The 26,027-nt window shown below is 41.1% G+C and overlaps 1 protein-coding gene across 1 annotated transcript in view; it reads left to right on the forward strand.

Moving 5' to 3' along the window:
- The window catches only part of LOC114050111 (small conductance calcium-activated potassium channel protein 3), a 268,773-nt gene that overhangs the window by 152,914 nt on the left and 89,832 nt on the right, over positions 1–26,027 (forward strand). Inside the window, exon 3 of the mRNA XM_027871685.1 lies at positions 17,781–18,199. Coding sequence (XP_027727486.1) covers positions 17,781–18,199 — 419 coding nt within the window. The remainder of the gene's footprint in view (positions 1–17,780; positions 18,200–26,027) is intronic.

The raw sequence follows: 26,027 nt of genomic DNA on the forward strand, positions 1-26,027 counted from the left end.
TCTCTAAGTTTTCTCTTTTGCATGCTAAACATTCCTAGTTCCCTCAAATGCTCCTAGTGTGGAATAAACTTGAATCCCCTCATTATCCAGGTCACCCTCCTCTGCACACATTACAATCTATGCCCTTTTAAAATGCTGCACCTCAACCAGATCACAATATTTATCCTATGAGATGATATATGTAAAATACTTGGCAAACTTGTCACCTATTGTTATAATCACTTTTCCAGGTATGCCCTGGCCAGGGTATAGATTAGCAAGACTATCTCCTTTGTTCTGGCTAGTATGCTATTAACGTTGCCTAAGATTGCCTAGACTCTTTTGGCTGTCCCATCATAGTTCTGACTCATTTTGAGTTCACAGTCCTCTAAAACTCCCATGTCTTTTTTATGTAAAATATGCTTTCTAGTCATATTTACCCCATCCTGCACTTGTGTAATTGATTTTTTGAACCCAAGCACTACTCTATTTACATTTATCCTTATTACAGGTAAGTGGCTAAGCTAGACCTAGAATCAGGGATGAACGAGAGCCAGCTCAAAACAAAAGCAGACTCTTAAATTTTCAGTATGAGAATTTACCACCTCTGAAACTGGAAAAATCTACTAAAGCAAGGTCTGCTTTATTGTTTTATTGATGTTCTGGACTTAAGAAAATGATGGAGGAAGTGTTAATAATGCAGACTAAACTGAAAAGTGTATCATGAAATCTTGGAGAGCTGGTTGTTAAACATTTACTGGCACACCTCCGAGTAGAACCCAGGCTTTCTCCTCCTCAGCCTAGAGCTCTTTCTAGCACACTGTCCTGCATCCTTCACAGCAGGAAGCTCAGAAAACTCCCCCACTCTGATCTGGTTAGAAATTGAGTCAGCTCTACAGCCTGATAACTCTTCAAACAATGGTTTCACACCTGCATCAAGTTCAATGTAGCAGCCTCATAACAAATTGAAAGAAGGTATTTATAAAGACAAGGTATCATTGAGGAGTTGGCCAATGACAAATGGTGCCTCTGTGGTTAAAAATAAATGAATGGATGACTAAAGAAAGAAGTAAGTAAATACATAATTAAAAGGAAACAAAAAATTGAAAGAGATGAAAGAAGGCCATCTATAAAGACAAGGTATCTTTGAGCAGTAGGCTTATAACAAATGGTGCTTCCGTGATCAAAAATAAATGAATGAATGAAGAAGTAAATAGATAAGTAAATAAGTATATAATTAAAAGGAAATAAAAGACTGAGAGATAATCCCTGGGACCTTGGCCATACATTGTCTTGCTTCTCTTAGTATAACTGATTAGCAGTCATGGTGGCCCATGAGTGGCAATCAGTACAGCCTTAGCTGATGTTCTCATTCAACAAGATTTTAACTCTTTAAGGTGAGTACTAAAGGATTTTTCTTCTTTTGATGCAAGACCTTTCTTGGTTTGGAGGCTTAGGAAAGGAAACTCTCTCAATCAAAAGCAGATCAACAACCTCTGGGCCTTCTAAAGTCTTCAAGAATTGCCTGGGGCACTGAGAAGTTAAAAAAATTGGCCAAAGTCACACAGCTAAGATGGATCAGAGGGAGGACTGAGTTCAGGTTTTCTGGACTCCACCCTAGCTCTCTAACTAAACTAAAAGTGTTTTGCAAACTTTAAAGCATTATATAAGTATCCATCAGTGCTTTATTGGGTCCTTTCCCACAGCTTATTAGCCATGATATCTTGGGCAAATCACTTTATCTTTCTGTGTTTCAGTTTCCTCTTCTAAATACCTCAAAGAGGCTGTTATGGAGAAAATATTTTGTCAACCACCAAGCACTATAAAAATTTGAGTGTTGTTACTATAATTGGCATTATATTTAGGTCCAACTGCCATTTAATAAAAAAAAAATCTGTTGAATGAACAGTCTGGTAAATTGTGTTTTGAATGCTATGACCAGGCTTTCATTTCCAAGGACCTGGAGATAAAAGAAAACATTTTAGGTCCCCATTGGTGTCCGGCAGTCAAGGGAAATGAAAGCAAGACCCCAGTAAAACTATTAAAGCGGTTACTGGGGACTAGACTGAGTGACCTACATCACAACTGCTCTGTCAACTTCACCTTGGGGAAAACTTCCCTTCTCCAGCCCCACCAAAAGGGGTTGATTTAGGACATCACACCACTGACACCCTATTTGCTTCTAGAGGAAAATCCTCAGCCTGGAAAATAAGCCTTCCATAATGTGACTACCCCTTCTACTCTTCAGTCTAATTTCATATTATTCTCCTTAATGAACTCCACTTTCCAATCAAACTATTTTGCTCTTTTCTTTTCTTTTTTTTTTCCTTTGGGAGGCAATCAGGGTGAAGTGACTTGGCCAGGGTCACATAGCTACTAAGTGTCTAAGGTGGGATTTAAACTCAAGTCCTCATGACTCCAGGGCTGGTTGCCCTATCCGTTAGACCACCTAGCTGCCCTTATTCTGCTCTGTCCATCTCTCACCTTTGCCTTTGTCTAAGTGTTTCCTGATGTCTGGAATCTACTTCCTTTCCACTCCTACCTCCTAGAATTCCTAGTTCCTTTCAAAGCCCAGCTCAGATGCCGCCTCTGAAATGAAGACTTTCCTCATCCTTCTCTGCTCTTTGCATCCCAACCCCCCAACAGTACTCTCTCCACTGCTTGTAATTACTTTGTATTTACTTTTCAGTGTTCAGATTGTATCCTCTCAGTAGAATGTAAACTTCTTGAGGGCAGGGACTCTTGTTTTCACCTTTATATTCCCAGCGTGTTGTACAGTGAGTGGTAGTAAAGTGCACTTATAAATGTTTGATTAATTAAATTGTGTTGTCCCAGTGCTCTGGAACTCATTAAACCAGAAGTAATTGGAGATAGAGAAGGCTTTTTCTATTTAAAGAAAGGTGCAGAGTTGGCTAATATGAAAGATCGTCTTTGAAGCAAAGCACCTGTGATGGCCCCAGTCCCACATCTCCTGGCACACTCTTCCAGACCTTCGCTGAAATATACCATTATTCACTCATCCCCTCTCATTGGAAAAGAGCTCTTAGCATGTGCCAATCTCTCTTTCTTGGCCAGGTTTTCCTGGTTCCTTCCCTTTTTCTCCCCCAGATTTCATGGTGTGTTTGCGGATGGGAAATTTTATGCTAACCATCACAGCAAACCCAGGGGCTCATTTCATCACCAGCAATCAGCTGTTGTACTCTGGGAAAACCTAATTAGGTATTACTGGACTTTTGATGTCGTTTCCATGGAAACCCCCATCATAATGGTGTGCATGCAGGCTACTTGCTCCAGGGAGAGGTTTTCTTTAAAAAGTAGTATTATTTTTTTAAAAATATATATATCTTTTATTTTCTCCTTTTGTTTTTTTTTTCATGTCCATAGAAAAAGATAGAAATTTCTACTCCAGTGTATTTTTTTCCTCCTGGAAAGAGGGAACAGTAGAATATTTTAAAAAGCTTTTCCAATTTTCTGTTGCTTAATTTTAAGAAAATATAGCTTTGCTCAAGAATGAAAGGGTTTTTTCCCCATTGGTAAATATTTAAGCAGCCAACAGTGAAGAACATTTTTATGAAAGATTCTGCTTAAATAAAGAACCTAACAGGCCTTGAACCTTTCCAAATAGAATGATATAAAAAAATGCAATGACTCAACTATAAGCTTTTATTTATCCTGAATAATGATGATGATAACAACAACAACAATTGCTGATCTTTAGATGATGCTTAAAGGTTTATGAAGTGCTTTATATGTCATCTCATGTGATCCCCACAACCACTCTGGGAGATAATGGGGTCATAGATTTAGAGCTGGTAGGGACCTTAAAGATCATTGAGTCCAATCCCCCTTTTTTTAAAGATAAGGAAACTGATGACCCTATATAGAGGTCAAGTGACTTGCCCAGGGGGACATAGTAGTCAGTACCTGAGGAAAGATTTAAATCTATATCTTCCTCACTCTAAATCCAGCATTTTTTTCATTATACCAGAACAAGGTATTATCATTCCCATTTTAAAAAATAATTTATTTATTTATTTTTAGTTTTCAATATTCACTTCCATAAGATTTTGAGTTTTAAATTTTCTCCCCTTCTCTCTCCTCTCCCCCTACCCCAGACGGTGTACAATCTGATATAGGCTGTACTTATACATTCATATTAAGCTTATTTTCCCATTAGTCATGATATAAAGAATAATTAGAACTAATGGGAAGGACCATGAGAATGAAACAATAAAGCAAGACAACAAAGGAAAAGGAGAGCAAATAGTATGCTTCAATCTGCGTTCAGACTCTGTAGTTCTTTCTCTGGATGTGGATAGCATTTTCCATCGTGATCTTTTGGAGTTGTTTTAGATCCTTGCATTGCTGAGAAGAGCCAAGTCTATCAAAGTCAGTCATCACAGTGTGGTATCATTCCCATTTTGTAGATGAAGAAACTATGGAGGTAAATTGACTAAGTCCATCCATCTGGTAAACTACAGAGCAGTCAGTATTCAAACCCAGGCCTTCTGATCTGAAATCAATTGTATTTTCCACCACCCAGTGGCTTCCCTTAATAACAACAATCAAGCAAGCAATGATTAGGCACCTGCTATGCTCTAGGCAACATACTAAGTGCTAGGAATATAAAGAAAGACAGTTTTGCACTCAAGAAACTCCCAGTCTAATAGGGAAGACAACATGCAAATAACTACATATAATCAAGAAATAGGATAGATTGGAGATAATTAATAGAGGTAAGGCACTAGTATTAAAGGTGATCAGGAAAAACTTCTTGGAGAAGATGTGCTTTTAACTGGGACTTGAAGGAAGCCAGGAGGCATAGATGAGGAGGGAGAGTAGTAGTCCCTGCCTTCAGGAACAAAAATGAAAATAAATACAGCATGAAAAACTGATTCAGACAGTCAAAAGTACACTAGACATTCTTTTATGAGTTAAGGTGTTAAAGAATTCAATTGAAACAAATGTGACAGGATGTCCCAGACCCTGGGTTTCTCCGATATCCCAGTGTTGGGAGCTGTCAAGGTCCAAACCACAAGCAGTATATGCCACTGGTTGAGTCAAATGAATGTTCAGCACTCACTGCCAGGGGAAGCTACTTTAATGGTGTGAAACCCTTAAGGGGCTTGCTTCCTAGTAAAGCTATACATATTATGAGTTTCTTTTCCCATTGTACCACCTGCTTTCAATCCCATAGCTGTCCCCTTTGCAGGTTTACTGCCCTACTCTTAATTCTGACAAGGTTCTTCTCTCACCAATTGCAAGCCTTTTGAGGGCATTGAACCTATAGAATAGGGGTGGGGAACCTTCGACCTCAAGGCCACATGTGGCCCTCTAGGTCCTCAAGTGCAGCCTGTGCAAAATGCAACGTACAAACCTATGAAGTTTGGATTCAGTCAAAGGGCCACACTTGAGGACCTAGAGGGCCACATGTGGCCTTGAGGTCACAGGTTCCCTACCCCTGCTATAGAATCATAGTTTTAGAGATGGAAGGAATGTTAAGTCCATGCCTCTCTAGTCCAAGTCTCTCATAGAACCAATAACTAAACTGAAGGAACATGAATAGTTAGTTGAAGGTCACAGAGCTAGTGAGAGGGAGCTCCTGGGTAAGGAAAGTCCCTCTACCAATGCACGTAACACCTTCTCTGCAACTTCCAGTCTTGGACAGAGGAGAACTAAGAGGCAAAGTAACTTGCCCAGAGTCACACACAGCCTATATGTGTTAAAGGCAAATCTTGAGCCCAGGTTTTCTTGATTTCAAGGCCATCTCTCTATCTACCACACTATACAACCTCTTTTGTAGCCAGTGAGCAGCAGAAAATAAAGTCTTGGTCTAGAATAATAAGAATTTTACATAGGCTCTGTAGAGGGGAATTGACTAGAATCTAGCTCTATGAAATTAAAATACTTCATACTTTATATACCCAGTTTTTATCATTGCATCCTAGTTTGCTCATCTCTGTTTGGTAAAGTCTCATAGTATACAAGATGATGCCATCCACTCAGAAGGCATTCAAACTTAGACTATTTTAGTAGCATAGGATTTTAGAGTTGAAAGTGACCCTAAGGATCATCTGGTCATAGATCATACATCTTGGGCTAGAAGAGACCTCAGAAAGTATTTAATCCAACCTCATCATTTTTTAAATTAAATTTTATTTTTGGAAATGATCCAGCAATTATTTGTTCTCCATCCCACCTCCCACCATTGGGAAGAAGAAAGACAAAGAAAACCATCATAACAAATATTGGCAGTTAGGTGGTGCAGTAGATAGAGTCAGGGACCTGGAATCAAGGAGACTCATTTTCCTGAGTTCAAATCTGCCCAAAGACACTTCCTAGCTCTGGGCAATTAGCACCCTGGGCAAGTCACTTAACCCTGTTTGCCTTAATTTCCTTGTCTGTAAAATGAGCTAGAGAAGGAAATAGAAAACCATGCCAGTATCTTTGCCAAGAAAACCCCAAATGGGGTCATCAAGAGTTGGACATGACTGAACAACAAACAGGTTTTTTTTGTACCAAAGGACCATTGACTCTTTCCTTGATCTCCTTAGCCAACACTCGAATTGTGAAGATAGGGAAACTGAAGCCAAGAGGTCCCATAGATAGAAAGTAGCAGAACTGAGATTTGAAATCAGGTCGTCTGACTCTATATCTCATCTTTCTGCTATGCCAGGCTCCTGGTAGATAGAGTTTGAAAGTCTTAAAAGTGAGCTGAATCAGCAATAGAACCACTATGTCTCTAGGATGCAAGTATCTGGAAGAGCACAACAACACCTCAGGAGAACAAGGTCTCAACCACCAAATGTTAAATACAAATCACTCATCCTCAGACTGACTCTGTATTAATAAGTGAAGAAGATACTGACTCCAGATGGAAAGGCAGAAAAACGAAGCTATTGAGAACTGGGTCCTCATTTTATACACAGGGCACATAGGGAGGAGCTAATTGAGAATGTTTCATGGATATGCTCATGTCCATCTGTTTGGGGATACCCTTTCCCCTCCCTCAGCCCTCTGGCTTCTCAGTGATTCCCCAGTCAGGATGCTTGAGTGTGTATAACTCAAGTATCTTCCCATGGAAGATTTCTACGACATTACTGCCATGTTTTTCCAGAGTTTATTTGGCACAAACAATGCAGCCACTGTTTAAATGAAAGAATTTAAATGACAGAGACGAAAACACCAAGGCCATGTGGAATTCTGAGAAATGTCATTTAGACTTTCTTTTGCCCTCCAAGGTTAATGAACTTTCGAAAATGAACAATTCAAAATGACAACTTTCTGTGATATCTGATCAGGAGGCACAGATTACTAGGAATTGTGGGTCATTACTCATCTTTCTCCTGAACTCTCAAGGTACAGTTTATCTCACCAGTACCCGAGCAAATTTCCCAGTACTTTTCTTGTCATGAAAGGCAGTGTAGTAGAGTGGAAAGAACACTGATTTTGAAGTCAAAAGGACCTAGGTTCAAATCCTAACCTCTAACTCTCATTAACTATGTGACCACAGGCAAGACCAGGGGTGGAGAACTTGTGGCCTTGAGGCCACATGTGGCCTTCTAGGTCCATGGGTGCAGCCTTTTGACTGAGTCCAAGTTTTATAGAACAAATTCTTTTATTAAGGGGATTTGTTCTGTGAAGTTTGGATTTAGTCAAAAGGATGCACTTGAGAACCTAGAGGGCCACATGTGGCCTCAAGGTTGCAAGTTCCCCACTCCTGGGCAAGACATTTAACTTCTTTGAGTCTCAGTTTACACACCTGTTAAGTGGGGATAAAGATACTTGTAGTACTTGTTCCACAGTGTTCTAAGAGGCTCAAATAACAATATATATAAACTACTTTTCAAATCTTAAAGTGCTATTTAAATGCCAGTAGTAGTTCTCGTTTGGGACTCTGAACCTGAGAGAAATTCATTATTAAAAAGGCAAGTCCAAACTCTCCAAACCTTGACTGTGGTCCATTGTTCCATTACCACCATGGCCTTTTCTCAGACTCACCACAAAACACTTAATTGTAACTCAGATATTGGCCTTGTGGTTGAGATGAACCACACATAAATGGTTTCATAATATTAGCTTGAATCAGAGTGACAAGTTCCATATTGGGACAGAGGCCATGAAGTGACCTTCACCTTCACCTCTCTGCTCCACAGAGGTTACCTTCTCTTATAGAGTCACAGATCGCAGAATCCTAGAATCTCAGAATCAGAAGGAAGATCTCAAGTCAGGTAGTCCAGACTCCTTCCCAATTCAGGAATCTCCTCTATAGTATCCCCAACATGTAGAATTCCAGACTTGGAGTCAGGAAAACCTGGGTTCAAATCATGCCTTAGACACTTACTAGATATAAGACCTTGGGTAAATCATTCAATCTTTCTGGCCCCAATTTCCTCATACTTAAAATGAGAGGAAGTTGGACTAGATGACCTTTAATGACCCTTCCAGCTCTAAATCTAGGAGTCTATCCATGATCCTATGTGGTCATATAACGACCATTTGCTTGATGAATTGGATTGAAGGTCTGACCTTCCTGGTGTATAGAGAACACACTACCTTGAGGCAATAAGGGATTTTAGGTTTATTTGGGGGAGGCACATGGAGCTTGTTATAATTATACCTCATTAGGCAATGCATATAACTTTGTGGGGTTCAGTCATCTCCATGTTATCCCTAGGCCAGAAGGCCCTTTTAACTCATATTGTTAAGTTCCTCCTACTATTGAGTCCAAAGCTGTTCTCTGCAACTTCTACACTTTGGTTCTAGTTCTGGTTCAGCTCAGGAACATTCTCCACCAAAAGGCCATTCTGGAGCTTCGGGTTCATTCTTAAATGACTTTAGAATATGATTGAGTCTCGTTCCCTTGGCACAAGCTCTAGGTCAGTGGTTCTCAAATTGTGTGGTCTTGGGATCCTTTTTCACTCTAAAAAACAATTGAGGACCCAAAAGAGCCTATATTTATGTAGGTTATACCCTTGATATTTGCTGTTTTGGAAATTAAAATGTCTTAATATTATTATAAAATATTTTTTACCTCAAGGTCCCCCTCAAGAGTCTTAGGGACCTCCAGGAATCCCTGGACCATATGTTGAGAACCACTGCTGTAGAGGAACCCAAGTTCAAAATTTATTCAGTCATTTTTCAGTCGTGTCCAACTCTTCGTGACCCCATTTGGGGTTTTCTTGGCGGAGATATTAGAGTGGTTTGCCACTTCCTTCTCCAGTTCATTTTACAGGGTTAAGTGACTTGCCCAGGGTCACACAGCTACTAAGTGTCTGAGGCCAGATTTGAACTCAAGAAGATGAGTCTTCCTGACTCCAGGCCCAGTGCTATGTCTACTTCTTCACCTAACTGCCCTTTAATCATCATAGTAACTGGCTTAAAACTCCAGAGTCATTTTCTAAGCAGTCTTCCTCTGTCAATGTTATTTCTTCTTCTCAAAAGACTTCAGAGCCTCACCACTGCCAGCAAAATAAAATATAAACTTTAAGGCAGCAGGTGGCAGAGTAGATAGAGTGCCAGGCCTGAAGTCAGGAAGATCTGAGTTCAAATCCAGCTTCTAACATTATCTGTGTGACCCTGGGCAGATCACTTAACCTCTCTTTGCCTTAGTTCTCTTACTTGTAAAATTGAGATAATAATAGCACCTTCCTCCCAGGGTTGTTGTAAGGATCAAATGAGGTGATAATCACAAAGTATCTTAGTACAGTAGGTTCTATATAAATGTTAGCTAGCATTCCCCTAATCTAGCTCCAACCCACGTGTCCAGCCTTTTTCATGCTATTCCCATTCATCTATTCTGAATTCCAGCTAAACTGGGCTCCTCTTTGACTTGTCCTGTACTTAACTATCTCTGCCTCTTTGGTTATGAATTCCTGATGCTTGAGATGGATGCCCTTCCACCCAACCATCTCCCCCCTGGTGACATCCCTCTGTGTTCTCAAGGCCCAACTCCAGTGCTACCTCTTCCATGAAGCCTTCCCTCATTCCCCATACTAAAAAGATCTTTCCCCCCTCAAATATTTTATAATCCTTTGCCCTTGCCCCCTCTTACAATTCTCCTTGGAATGAATGAATGTATAAGCATTTATTAAGCACTTACTATGTGCAAAGCATGATGCTAAAGCTCTGCAGTCACAAATAGAAAAGTAGACGACAAAGAACTCACATTCTAACAGTGGGAAGCAAAACATATAGGAAGACTTTCAGCTGCAAGTTAGATGGAAAGGTCTCATGTTCCTTAGGGTACAGGGACAAAGCAGATGGTCAGTGCATCTTCTCTAGTGTTATTTCCACTCATAAAACTGTGTCCATTTCTGATCTTGAACCATTTGACAGTGCCAAGGGAATTAGGTGGAAAGAACTTTCTTTCTGACCCTTCAATAGCTCTGACTTCAAGGAGGCAGGGGCTACAGCATCTGCAGAAGCCATTGTCCTATCCCCTTCACTTTTGTTTAGCTATTTGTTTAATCAATCAATAAATATTTGTTAAGTACCTATTGTGTACTAAGCACTGTGCTAAGAGCTAGAGATCCAAAAGGAGGCAAAAGACAGTTCCTGCCCAGGAGTTTACAATCTCCCCAATCTCCATTAGGTAATACATTCCTCGAGAGCAGGGTCTCAGCCACATAGATATTTTTGCTTACCAGAGTGCATTGAACCTAGTAGTCATTTAACACGTTTGTTGCTGATAGTGACCGGGTAAATACTGGCCCCTATCAGATCATGGGATTTAATACTGGAAGGGACCCTAGAGATCATCTACTTAACCCTCTCATTTTATAGATGAGAAAGTAAAGCCCCAAGAGGTTAAATCAATTGCCCAACTGACCATTCACAGTTAGTGGATGAGAGTCAGAATTTGAACCCATATCTTCCAACACCCGATCCAACGTTCTGACCATTATACCACATGGCCTCTCTACTAGAACGGCTTTTTCCACTTCTTATGAAAACCTTTGTATCTAGCCGGCTCTGCCAAGGACCTATGAAAGAGAAGGATGCTATTTGAAAAGCTAAACAGGAACATGAAACTTGAAGAGCTGATGAGAACACAGTTTTTGACTATGGTACTCAAGGTGGTCTTGCCTTGATCTCAAGGTACCCAGACCCTATTGATGTTGCATTTCCAACACAAAAACCACCCACTTTCTTCAGATCTGAGAAGATCACACCCTGATTCTTATCAAGCAAGCAAAGGACTCTGTCACTAGTTCCTTTAATCCTTGGCCCAGAACGAACCAGGTTTCTATAGTAACTGGATGCAATCTTTCATTACAGAATGGATAGTTTCCATTTTGTGTTAGAGGAGTTGGCCATGCTGGTTTTGTTGCTATGGTGTGGTCTTTCTGTCAGCAATCCAGAGCAACGGAGACCCTTTAATCTGCCATTAAGTCAGGCTAATGGGTGATAGAGTCCTGTAAATAGAAAAGCCTGGACTCAGCCACACAGACTATTTTTTTTTTTTTGGAGAGAGATAGAATGGTGGAAGAAGGAGAGAGAGCAGAAAGGAGGGAGGGAGGAAGAGAGACAGACAGACAGAGAGACAGACACAGAGAGGGGAAGTGGGGGGAAGGGAAAGTTTTTGGGGAAGGGTATGGAGGTTATTTTTTTAATACAATTAAAGCCATGCTGACTTCATTGGAAGCTACTGTTGCAAAATACAAAGAGCCCTGAGTTTAGAGTGAGAGGACATAGGTTCTAATACTACTTCTTAACCATAATAATAAAATAACTAACATTTTAATAGAACTTTTAAGGTTTTTAAAGTGCTTTACAAACATTATTTCATTTGATCCTCACAACAACCCTGGAAAGTAGGTGCTATTATTATCCCCTTTATACAGATGATGAAACTGAGGCATAGAGAAGTTGAGACCCATTGTCATGTAGTTATTAAGCAAAGCGGGATTTGAACTCAGATTTTCCTGATTCCAATTCTAGCACTCTATACATTTCAACAACTATGTGGGGCCTTGGGCAGGTAAGTCATTTCTCACCTCAATTTCTTCATCTGTAAAATTAGAGAGTTGGAAAAGATGACCTCCAAAGTCTAGGGCACCATGATACTCCTCATTACCCAGGTTGTTAACCTTGGTATCATCCAGTCTCTTGTCAAATATTGTCATTTACAATATGTCCCTTCTCTCCATTCACATAGCCATAAGCCTGGTTCAGACCCTTATCACCTCTCACCTGGACTCTTTCAATAGCTTCCCATTTCGTGTCCCGGCCTCAAGTCTCTTCTCATTACCATCTGTTCTCTACTCAGTGAACCAAGTGCTTTTCCTAAAGGATAAATTTGATCATGTAATCCCCCTACTCAATAAACTCAAATGTCTCCCTTTTTCTTCTAAGATCAAATATAAAGTCCTCTCTTGGGTATTTAAACCTTTTACAACTTGGCCCCTCCCTACATTTCCAGATGTCTTACATATTACTCCTTTCCATGTACTCTGTTTCAACTACATCAACTTTCTTTCCTTCTTTCCTTCCTTCTTTTTTCCTTCTTTTTTCCTTCTTTCCTTCCTTCTTTCTTTCTTTCTTTCTTTTCCTTCCTTCCTTCCTTCCTTTCTTTTTTTCTTTCTTTCCCTCTCTTTCTTTCTTGTCAATGTACATTCCTTTTTTTGTGTGGTTCTGTATGGCTTACTTGTTTCTTAAATACAAGATTCCATTTCCTGACTCTGTGCCTTTTCCCTGGCAGTCCCCAGGATATGGATTGCTTTTCTTCCTTACCTGTGCCTCTTTCCTGATCAGCTTCTCTGATTTCCTTCAAGACTCAGCTCAGATCTTACCTTTTGTATGGGGCTTTTCCCGGTCCCCCTTAATGCTAGTGTCTCTGATCTGAGATTGCTTTCTATCCATTCTGTATATACCTTGTATGTACACAGTTATTTGCATGTTGTCTCTCCCTTTAGAATGTGAGCTCCTTGAGGGCAGGGACTGGTTTTCCCTTTCTTTTATCCCCAGTGCTTAGCACAGTGACTGGCACATAGTCAGAGTTTAACAAATGCTTGTTGACGTGACTGACTTCCAGTTCTCCAAAGGTGATTCTGTAAGATCCTATGACTGGCATCTATTTTTCTTATAACAGATGAAAACATTACAGCAGGAAACTCCAAGTATAAGAACTGAGGAAGAACTCTACATGCTCTTATCTTTGGACTTGATCAGTTTCAAGTTAATTTCTTTTTAAATTACATTAATTTTTTGTTGCATTGTAAGTTCCAAACTGTCTCCCTCCCTCCCCACCCCACACTAGAGAAGCCACCATATGACAAAGATTTATAAATATATGTAAAACCATATTATACATACTTCTATTTATCAGTTTTTTCTCTGGAGGTGGATAATCTCTTCCTTCATAGGTCCTTTATAGTTGATTTGAGTATCCATAGTACTCAAAATAACTAGGTTATTCACAATTATTCTTCAAACAATATTGCTGTCAGTACTAGTACACAACATTCTCATGCTTCTGCTCACTTCATTTTTCATTATTTCATGCAAGTCTTTCCAGGTTTTTCTAAAATCAAACAGCTCATCATTTCTTATAGCATAGTAGTATTCCATCACAATCATATACCACAATTTGTTCAGCCGTTCCCCAATTGATGAACATTTCCTCAATTTCCAGTTCTTTGCCATCACAGAGAGCTGCTATAAATATTTTAGAACATAAGGGTTCTTTTCTTTTTCCCCTGGTCACTTTGGGAAACAGACCTAATAGTGGTACCAGTTTAATTTTTAATGAATAAATATTTCATTAAATGCCTACTGTGTGCCGAGTGCTAGGATTGGTGGGGGGAGGAGGAAGAAAAGGGATACCAAGGAATGTTCCCTGCCCTCCATGGAGTTTACAATCTAATGGGGGATATGACACATATAAATAATAATAATAAATAATAAATTACTCACATTTCTGTTGTGTTTACAAAGTACTTTCTTCAGGCAGTGGTTAGTGCAAGAATTATCACCATTTTACAGATGAGGAAAGTGAAGCTCGAAGAGCTTAAGGTCATATGAGTGGTAATTAGAAGATAGTCCCTGAGAGGGGCAAACAAAATGCTCTTCTGTGAATTTGGAAGGTTGGAGAAAAGGTTGTTACCAACTACAGTGTTGAAGAAAGACGTCCTGGAGGAGATGGGATTTGAGCAGGATGAGTAGAATTTCAATGGGCAGAGGTGGTCATGAGCAAGAGGACAGCAAGGTCATGTGGGCTTCAGGAGCAATGTGCACCACTAAGACAGGAAAAGGGATGGGTATGAGAAATGTGGTCAGGGACAGGAAGTAACATCATAGAATCATACATTCGGAGTTGGAAGGAACCTCACAGTTCACTTATTCTACTCCATCATTTTGCAGATGAGGAAATTGAGGCTCAGGGATGTAGAATCATAGATTTAGAGTCTTTAGAGGTCATCTAGTCCATCCTCTTCATTTTACAGGTAAGGAAAGTGGGGTCCAGAGAGGTTGTTACTTGCTGCAGGTCACACAGGTAGTAAGTAGAGGAGATGGCATTTGAACTGAGGTCTGTTGTGGACTCCACATCCAACAACCTCCATTTTCATGAAAAATCTCATCTAAGCCTCATGCAGGACTGATTTCTTTTCAATCCAAGCTAATTGCATAGGAAAATGGACTTAAGAGCCAGAAGACACCTTAAAGATATGATGATGATGATGATGATGATAACTAACATTTATATGGGGCTTTAATAAGGTTTGTAAAATGTTTTACAAATTTTTTTTGTTTGATCTTCACAACAATCCTGATAGGTAGGTGCTATCATTATCCCCGTTTTACAGATTAGGAAACTGAGGCTGAGAGAGGTTGTGAATTGTCATACTGCTAGTAAGTCTCTGAAGTAGGATTTGAACTCAAGTCTTCCTGAACTCAGGGCAGCTAGGTGGCTCAGTGGATAGAGCATCAGGCCTGGAGTCAGGAAGTCTCATCTTCCTGAGTTCAAATTTGGCCTTAGATAATTAACAAGGCAAGTCCTGTTTGCCTTAGTTTCCTCATCTGTAAAGATAGCTGGAGAAGGAAATGGCAAACCACTCTAGTATCTTTGCCAAGAAAATCCCAAATGGAGTCATAAAGAATTGGACACAGTTAAAAATGACTCAACATCTTCCTGAATTGAAGTCCAATGCTTCATCCTCTGAATCAGTTCTTAACCTGGGGTCCATGGACACCCAAAAGGTCAATAGATAGATTTAAGAGGGGACGAGGAGGGTCTCTGAACTTGTATATGGAAAAAAAAATTACATCTTCATTTTCACTAATCTTCAACTGTAATTTAACATTTCCTTCAATTATTTAAAAACATGATTATGAGAAGGGGTCCATAGGCTTCACCAGACTGATCTAATCAACCCTCTCAGTTCACAGCTATGGAAATTTGAGCCCAGAGCAGTAGTTTCCTCAAGGTCACACACAGCTAGTAAATAACAGAGGCAGAGATCTGAACCCAGGTCCTGGGACTCCAAATCTAGTTTTCTCTCCACTGCACCATACTGCCTCTGCCCTGTACCTGTGGCAGGCCCACAGTCATTTTGCAAGGCTGCCATAATACCTGCCAAACAGGCCGTTTAATCAGGATGCTTTGAGTGTCTGTTGTCCTTTGTGACCAAGCTCACTTTATTATACCACTCACACTGTACCAGGCTGCAGTATCTTGCCTTTCCTGAGCTCATTAAAGGCCAACATAATTAGCTTTGATATAGCAATACCTTTGAGTAGTACTTGGAATACTTGGAATCTTTGTGTGGGGCTGGAAATAAGGAAGGGAGGGAGGGCTGACACATGGTATCATGAGAGTACTCTAACAGGGCTTGGGCTAAACAATCAGACCTGTGGAAGCCATCCCCATGCTTGGTGGGAGAAGAGAGGGATGAAAGGGCATGGCAATCACCTGCTGCTGTCACTGCTTGTAATAGTCCCATCTCCACGCCTGCCTGGACTTCTTGTCATGTCCACCAAACAGCCCCAACGGGATGTCTGAGTCTAGTGGGACCACCCCGTATATAACTTTGGCATCATCGTCATCAACTGACATCATTCATGAGTTGAATGTCACCAGTGTGTCCGGAATAGGGCCCTGAGTCCTTGCAGGCCACTGTTCTGCTTCTCCTAATAGAGGCTGACATCTATATAGAGTGATTTATACATGTTGTCCATCTAGATGCTCACAGCACACATGTGAGAACCTAGGACCATAAATGTAGAACTGAACAAGACCACAGAGGCCATCTAATCTCATCCCTGGAGGAAAAAACTGAGATCCAGAGAAGTCAGGTGATTTGCACAAGGAAGGAGGGAAGGAAACAAGCATTTATTAATCTCCTACTGTGTTCCACATCATGCTAAGCACTATAATAATAATCCCTACCACTTATATAGCACTTACTATGTGCCAGGCACTGTGCTAAACACTATAATAATAGCTAACATTTATATAGTGCTTACTGAGTGCCAGGCATTGTGCTAAAGCACTTACTATGCGCCGGGCACTGTGCTAAACACTATAATAATAGCTAACATTTATATAGCGCTTACTATGTGCCAGGCATTGTGCTAAAGCACTTACTATGTGCCGGGCACTTTACTAAGTACTTTACAAGTATTATCTCATTTGATCTTCACAGCAATCTTGTAAGTTAGGTGCTATTATTGCCCCCATTTTACAGATGAGGAAACTGAGACAGAAATGGATTAAGTGACTTACCCAGGGCCACACAACTAGTAAATGTGTGAGGCTGGATTTGAATTCAGGTTTTCCTGAGTCCTGATCCCAGGAACTACCTAGCTGCTCAAGAACATAGATGAAGGCGAATGGATTCTAGAACCAGGTCTAGAAAGGACCTCAGAGGCCACCCATCTTATTTTGTAGATGAGGAGGCTGAGGTCCATAGAGGCTAAGTGATTTGCCCAAATTCTTGCAGTTAGAGGCAGGACTTGAACCCTGAATTTGGTGCTGGGAGGATAGGTAGTTAACAAGGTCAGAAGTGCCTGTCACGTTATCCTTTCTTTACTGACGAGGAACGTAAGGCTCAGGTATCACAGCATTGTAGGAGGCAGAGCTAGAAGGGACACCTGAGATTATCCAGTCCAATCTCCTTATTCTACAAATTAGAGGGTTGTGAGATTTCAAACTGGAAGGGACCTAAGAGATCCAGTTCAATCCATCAAGGCCGTCTGGTTCAACCCCCTAACTTTGCAGATGGGGAAACCGAGGTCCAAAAGGAGGAAGAAACTTTTTCCAAAGATACATCAGTAGTAAATAAGTAAGCCAGATTTCCAACCCAGGTCGTTCCATTCCAAATCTTTCCATTACACCCATACAGTCTAACTCACAGAATCATAGAATATTAAAGTTGGAAAGGACTTGACTTTATGTATTTTTACAGATGAGGAAACTGAGGCTGAGGGAGATGAAGTGTCTTCCCAAGGTCCCCCAGCTAGTGAGTGGTAGAAATGGGACTTGGGCCCTCAGAGCTGCTCTGTCCATGGTCCCATGCCACCATCCTCATGGCAATTGGCCAATGACGAGTCAAGTCAGTGACAGCCCTGACATTCCACCTACTCATTCCTGGTTCTTTACCTTGCAATCCACCGAGTCCACCTGTCCCCATCCCCTCCAGAACTTCCTCTATCTGCTTTCCAGAGCACACAGGGTATTGTTTGTTCCTTCTAGGTGGAGGGGGTTCTAATGACAGGCGACGCAGGCTCAACCACCACATGTTACACTTGGTCTTTGTGGTTCTGTGGCAGCCCTAACTGTGGTTTTTGTTCTCTGTTAGCTCTTTGTGATTGACAATGGCGCAGATGACTGGAGGATAGCCATGACCTACGAACGCATCCTCTACATCAGCCTGGAGATGTTGGTTTGTGCCATCCATCCCATCCCTGGTGAATATAAATTTTTTTGGACAGCCCGCCTAGCCTTCTCCTATGCTCCTTCCAGGGCTGAGGCTGACGTGGACATCATCCTTTCTATCCCCATGTTCCTCCGGCTGTACCTGATTGCCCGAGTTATGTTGCTGCATAGCAAGCTCTTTACAGATGCCTCATCACGGAGTATTGGGGCACTAAACAAAATCAACTTCAACACACGTTTTGTCATGAAGACTCTCATGACCATCTGCCCTGGGACAGTACTCCTAGTCTTCAGCATTTCTCTGTGGATTATTGCCGCCTGGACAGTACGAGTCTGTGAAAGGTAAGCCTGAGAGGACATAGATCCAGCCTTCCTGATGTGGGGAAAGGACAGAGCTTCTGTGAGTTTTCAGTGGTGGAAAATGCACAGGATTCAGAGTCAGAGGACCTAGGTTGGAGTCCTAGGTCTGTCAATTACTAGCTATGTGGCCTTTAGCAAGTCACATAGTAGCTCTAAGCCTCAATTTCCTCACCTGTAAAATGGGGATAATAATACCAACACTACTCACCACTTAATGTTGCTGGAAGGAAAGTGCTTTGTAGCTTTAAAATGTTATAGGAAGTGAGTCATTATTCTTATTCTTATTCTCATCCCCATGCTTCTAAGTCAATAAGTTTGCTGTTTATTCTATACAATTCCTGGAAGCATGAATCTTTGCCCTTTCTTACATGGTTTTATGCTCAGCTGATATACACTCACCTACTGGGGATAATTAGAAAGTACACATGAATATTAAAGAAATATTTCTGATTCTTCTATGGATTTGGGTTTGAGCAATAAAATTGCATCCAGACCCCAAATGAACTCTACGTTACAGAGTTTTGCCACCAATGTAACCCCTAGGGTCCTAGGCAATTAACTTTGAAGCCTCCTCACACCTTGCAGACTGCTTAGTAGTGATATAGGGAGTTGTTCAGTGGGAGAGAGGAACTGGCCCCCAAATAGCTGGTACTTAAAAAAATTTCTGGATCATGGATTGTAGGCAACAAGTCAAGCCAACAACAAGTCAACAAGTCAAGCCAGCAAGCATTTACTAAGCACTTACTATGTGCCGGGCAGAACTTTAGGGCTAGAAAGGCTCTTAGGGAACACTAAGTCCAACCCTCTCATTGTATTGCTGGGAAGACAGACCCAGAGGAGTGAATCAACCTGCCAGAGTTAGTTAATGCCAGAGCTGAGACTAGATACCAGGTCTTCTGACTCACAGTTCAGTGTTTTGTCCCCATGGTCCCAACCTCTCCCACTCAAGGCAAAGAAGTAGGACTATGCTTCCACACCCCCTTCAGGTGTTCTTCCATGACTTTTCTCCTTCAAAAATGCCTTATGGCCATTCTAACATGTTCCACCTAGATAAAAATTATCTAGGGGGAGAAGGGAGGAACATATGGAGGGATTGGCTCCACCTTTGAGGTGGCCCTCTTACTCATTCTGATGACTAGCTCGTCAAAACTTAATATTTTACCCACCAACCTCCCACCAACCTGATATCCTAAGAATGATACATCCAATCCATTCATCTATTCAGTGGACATTCTAGTGCCTATTGGGTGCAGAGGGGGAAGACATAAAGCTGAGATATGACATTGCCCTTGTTCTCATGAGCTTTGGTCTGGTTTTTGCCTTTTGTGTACGTATGGAATAGGGAGTTGAGGCAGCAAAGGACCTGGTAAACACAGACAAATAACTGGAATATACAATATTTTATAATAAGTGCAGCAGAGACATAAAACTCAGGACAAAAGGTAATCAGCAGCAGTAGCTCAAACAAGTGAAGTTTTTCTGCCCTGACTCATATTTTCTGTTTATTTTTAAAATTCTTATTCATTTAGAGACTAGTTTCTGTCAGGCCATTGGCCTGGGGCCCCCACAGCTAGACTGTAGTGGCATCTTCTGCTGCAGCTGGACAGCTCCCTGGGGATGGGGGTTGCACATTCCGTGACAGCAAGTGGAGCTTTGGGAGACACTGAACCTCGGTGAAGAGCAATTCGACATGTACCAGACCCAGCTCCTCAGGCTCAGGATAGTATTTAGCAACTGGCAACCGGCATAACAACATATGCTTCAAGTGGGATGACATTCAGCAAGGTTTTCTTTATGTTCTCCCATAAAAGCAGACGGTGCCCAAATGTGAAAAGCATTTAGGGCCACTGAAAACCATTAGAGTTGTTACGTTTGACTTCAGGCAGAGAGACAGCATGGCAAAGTAGAAAGGACATGGATGGGGAAACAGGGGACCTGGGTTCAAATCCTAGCAAGTGAAATAAGCACTCTGGGCCTTACTTTCTTCATCTGTAAAATGGAGAGATTGGACTAAGGGAATTCTGAAGTTCCTCCTAGTCCTAGATTCCTAAGTAGGCCAAAAAATCCCAGTTCCCTCTCCCACCCCAACCTCTCTCCAGCCAAGGAAAAAATTCTTTGTGGTTCATCTATTTCATTTTGTGTCTCTAACTCAACAAGGTCTAGAGCTTAAGCAATATTACCCCGAATGTTTTCCTTCTAATGAACTTCATTGTTTTGTTTATTTATAAAATTGAAGAGCTAGAAGAGACCATCAGGAATCCTCTAGGTCAACCCCATCATTTTACAAAAGAGGAAACAGATATCTAGAGAGGCTGAGTGATTTGTCTGAGACCATGGAGTGAGTTAGTGGTTGAACTGGGCCTCCAACCTTGAGGTCTGCCTTCTCTCTTGGCCCTCATCTTGACTCCCAGTTCATATTGGCTCCCAATTCATTGCTCTATCTACAGTGTCATGCTATCTTCCTTTGTCAAATAAAGGGAACTTGACATTTTCCTTGGCAAATAGAATGATTTGGAAGTGTATTGACATTTCTTGTGCTTTTGAATGGCCTTTACTATGTTTTTTTTTTCTAATTTGAAGAAGGTGAATCTGGCTCATAGGCAGTTAGATGGCACAGTGGACAGAGTGTTGGGCCTGGAGTCAGGAAGACTCATCTTCCTGAGTTCAAATCTGGCCTCATATATTTACTAGCCATGTGACCCTGGGCAAGTCACTTAAGCCTGTTTGTTTCAGTTTCCTCATCTGTAAAATAAGCTAGAGAAGGAAATGGCAAACCACTCCAGTATCTTTGCCAAGAAAACCCCAAATGGGGTCATGAAGAGTTGGGCACGACTGAATGACTACAATTTGGCCCATTGGCAGATAGATGAGAGGCAGCATAGTTTAGTGGAAAGACCACCAGAACCAGCCCCAACACTTATTAGCTGTCACCTTAACTCTCCCAGGCCTAGTTTCCTCATCTGTAAAAACTGGGTTATTAATTCTTGTCTTACAAACCTCACAGGGTGGTTGGAATCTCAAAATGCCATACAAATGTAACTAACTCATGATTCAAATCAAGGTCTGAAGCACAGAAAACAATGAGGAGATTTATAGAATATACAAAAGTTTATACTTTTTTCTCAAAGGTAATTGTATGTTTTTAATAAGCCTTTGACTTATTTGCTATAGGAAATTGAAGTGTTGACTGAGCCTTGATCTCTGGTATAAAAATGAGTATAATAAAATATACTTGTGGGAATACACATACATTTTCATATTATTGTTGTTGTCATTTTCAGCCGTGCCCAACTCTTCATTACCCCATTTGGGGTCTTCTTGGCAAAGACACTAGAGTGGTTTGCCATTTCCTTCTCTAGCTCATTTTACAGATGAGGAAACTGAAGCAAACAGGGTTAGGTGACATGCTCAGGGTCACACAGATAGTAAGTCTCTGAAGCCAGATTTGAGCTCAGGAAGATGAGTCTTCCTGACCTCAGGCATGATACTCTATCCACTGCACCACATAGCTGTCCACATTTTCATTTACTAATGCTATAATCAAGGGGGATGAGATATTTCTGACAAAGACTGACAATGACCTTTAGGAAGAGGAATATATACATACATACATACATATACATACATACATATACATATATAGAGGATGCACAAATTGGCTTATTGTCCTCCCTGCTGCAACAGTAGCCAGTGTTTGGTGCCTAGCTGTATACATACAACTTAGAAGTTGCTATGGAAATGTCCCTTTAGCTGGAGACATTTTGAAAGGCATTTCCCATTTTTTGTAAGTTATTTGCAAAGAAGTATTTTTTTTTTTTTGCTTTTTCTGCTTCCAAGGAAGAATACAGGGATTTGGGAATTTCACCAGAATAGCCATTGATCTACAGAGAACAAAACAGAGCCCTAGTTATCCAAAGGAGTGATGACAACCATAGGCTTGTTTGTGTTGGCCTCCAGCTAGACATTACATCATAGACTCTGAGACCTGACAGTTGTGGGATTCGGCATTCTCTGGGACACTCTTGGTGATATGTCAACCTCCCACAGGCCCTCATCCATCCGTGAAACTCCTAATTAAATACTTTCAACTATGAAGTAACAGAGTAGACTGGATAGGATGATTTTCCCCCATTGTACTGATTCCTAACTGCAACAGGTTGGGGAAATCAGATTTCCTGTCATGTACTTAGTAGAGGAACCTGCCACCAAACACTGGTAGATTCATCTTTCTGTGCATAAGCATGTGCCCATGATCCTGCTGGTAACTTTCCTTAGGATGTTATATAGCTGCAGTCTTGCTATTTGTACTTCATCCTCCCTTTGAACAGCTGTTTTAGATTTGTTCACTCTCCCATTTGCTTTAATTTAATTCTCTCCACTTGGTGGAAGGGCCTCCTGTGCTTATGATGTACCAACTGACCTTGTACAAGCAGCATGTAGTCATGTACTGGAGGGCTTTAGCATAGCTGTTTGTATACATTTCAATTGCTAAAAATACTTTCATACATCAGGAAATCTCTCATTTCTTCCAGGTGGATATTTTCTCTACCAATGCAAGTCATAACTCTTCCATACCTTAGTAGACTATTTACATGAATTGCCATACCCCAAAAAATGAATCATCTGTAAGCCACCCTTCTGGTGTCAGACTCCTCCAAACTTATCTAGACTGGTACTCAGACAATAGTTGCACAGTCTTATAATGGGGCCTGTGCTCACAGACTCTCAAAACTAAAAAGGAAACTTGGAATTCAAACAACCAAACCATCAAAAAGCATTTATTAAGCACCTGCTACATGCCAGGCAGTGTACTAAACAAAAATGTTTGGCCCCGTTGTCAAGAACTTACATTCTATGAGGGATGGAGGGTGGGGAACACTGTGTGTGTGTGTGTGTGTGTGTGTGTGTGTGTGCGTGCGCGTGTGTGTATGTGTGTACATACATATATTATAAACGTGGGTGTATGGGTAGCAACCTACCCCCCCCATGGGCTGGAATCTGGACAGTTACCTAACAATAGCAGCCATATGTGTATGTGTGTGTGTGTGTGTGTACATGCACATACATATATGTATGTGTGTATATGTAGCATATATATGTATATATGTAGCAACTCCACCCCCATGGGCTGACAGTTGCCTAAGGGATTAGCCCCCTGTGTGTGTATACAGCATGGGCACCTTAGCCAATCAGCTGAAATGTCTTCCTCTGAGTATAAAATAAATACAAATCAATTTTGGGAGGGAAGGCACCAACTACTGAGGCAATCAGGAAAAGTCTCACACAGGACATGAAATTGAACAGAACTTTGGAAGAGATTGGAGATTCTGAAAAGTCAAAGTGAGGAGGGAGGAAGAGCATTTCAGGCATGGGGAACAGTCTGGACAAAGGTACACAGACAGGAGATGGAATTCTGCACCAGTGTGAGGAATGACAAGAAAGCCAATTTGGTTGTTTCATAGAGTGTGCAAAGGGGAGTCTGTTCTACTGTAGCCTTGAAATGTTGCCAGTCAACCTTTGCTTGATGACATCTTGTGAGGTAAAACCCCTGGGCCGTAGTATCCCAGGCAGCCCATTCCCCTTGAGCTAATTAAGCTTTCCCTTACATTAAGCCAAAATTTGCCTTCCTAAGACTCCTGCTCCAATACAATTTCATTCAGTTCCACAAACATTAATTACAAATCCACTATGTGTAAGATACAGGACCACGTGCCAAAATATGAAGACAAAACTGAAATACCATTGTTTATCAGCTGCGCTCCTTGGATTCCACTTCACCATCCTTACTTTCAGGGAATATTCATCATCTGGAGGGTACATCCACTGTGGTACTCACACCTCATCTGTACCCTTAGCAGCCTCTGACCTCTGATTGGAGAGCTAGCAAGTGGAGCAAAGAATTCCTCCCCATGCTTCCATTTACAGAGGGTTCACAGTCCAATGATTTCCTACCAGGTGCACCTGTTGGATTCCACGCCACCTCTGTCTTTCCCTACATCCAGTACCTTCTACCCCACACATTTTAAGTTTCCTTTTGTGTGTTGTCTTCCCCAATTAGATTGTAAGCTCTTTGAGGGCAGGGATTGTCTTTCTTTCTGCTTGTACTTGTATACTCAGCACTTTAGCACAATGCCTGGCACATAGTAGGCACTTAATAAGTGTTTGTTGAATTTAAATAGTCCTTACACTCTGGGAGTTTACATTCTATTGGAAGAATACAAAGCGTATACAGATAAGTAGTAGTAGTGATAGTGGTAGTGATAATAGTAACTATAAAGTATATACAAAGTAATTTTAAGAGGAACACAGTGCTGCCAACTGTTGAATGACCAAGAAAAGCCTCATAAAAGAAGTGGCACGGGCAGCTACGTGGCGCAGTGGATAGAGCACCGGCTCTGGAGTCGGGGGACCTGGGTTCAAATCTGGCCTCAGACACATAACACTCACTAGCTGTGTGACCCTGGGCAAGTCACTTAACCCCAATTGCCCTCACCAAAAAAAAAAAAGGAAGTGGCACCAGTTTTGTCCTGTAAAACCAAACACCCTCAGTCTAATTTTTCTTCTAGGGGACAAGACTTCAAATACCTGAGGACTGGTAGGTGGCACATGTAGGCAGCTAGGTGGCACAGCGGGAAGAGCACTGGGCCTAGAGTCAGGAACACCGGAGATCAAATCTGGTCTTAAACATTTACTAGTTGTATGACCTTGGGCAAGTCACTTAAGGGCTGTCTGCCCCAGTTTCTACAACTATTAAAATGAGGATAATAACAGGACCTACCTCCTAGGATTATTATAATGATCAAATGAGATGATGTCTACAAAGCTCTTAGCATAGAGTTTGACATACAGTAGGTGCTTAATAAATGCTTCTTTCCTTCCTTCCCTCCTACCTCATGTCTTCTCTTCAGGGTAATTAGCCCTTGTTCCTAGTGCCTGGTACATAATATTTAATAAATCCTTAATAAATCCTTTCTTCCTTGCTAAAATATGGCATGGAGAATTGAAAGTCTTTGTCTACAGAGCATTCCAGAACTGAAAGTTGGCCCCATGGCATGATTAGTCATTGGGTTGTTGATGAACCAGTTGTACACCAGCTGACTTTTAAAATACAGTTTTCTATAGCTTATTTTGAAGACTGTCCAATCCCTTCACTAGGGAAGTGAGTATTTTCCCTTTTTCTCCCTCTTACCTTAAGAATTTGTACTCATCCCCTGGACAGGCACCCTTCACAATCCCACATTTTAAAAGGAATCCCTATCAAGTGCACTTCTTAGTCTGTAAGGCTAGATTCTTTGAGTGTGATAATGAGTTTATTGCATCAAATCCTAGAATACCATGGAGATTTCTAACAAAGATCCATAATCATTCAAAAGAGTTTTCCCTAACCATCTACATAAGAAAAATCAAATGGTTGAAGAACACCTATTGTCCAGACTATAATATGCAATTGGCTAGATAACACATAGAGCTGGTCCATCCAAACATTTGACAGACATTGCACATGGACAATGAACTGGACCCAGAACTGAATTGTTCTTGGGAAAATAGTTCTAAGCTTCTTACTGAAACAAAGGACTATCTTTTTTTTTTTTTAACAACAGTGTTCTTCTACTGATGCTGTATGGCTCCAACAAATCAACAAGCATTTGTTAAGTACCTACTATGTGCCAGGCACTGTGCTAAGTGATGGGAATACAAAGATAAACACAAAGCCCTCAATGGGATTGTTTACATTCTAATGGGGGAGACAACATCAATATCTATATCTATATCTATATAGGAGTATATAAAACACATATAGAGCACAAGG

Source organism: Vombatus ursinus, unplaced genomic scaffold (genome assembly GCF_900497805.2).
Source record: "Vombatus ursinus unplaced genomic scaffold, bare-nosed wombat genome assembly UNPS02014798.1, whole genome shotgun sequence".
In the NCBI taxonomy this organism is placed as follows: domain Eukaryota; kingdom Metazoa; phylum Chordata; class Mammalia; order Diprotodontia; family Vombatidae; genus Vombatus; species Vombatus ursinus.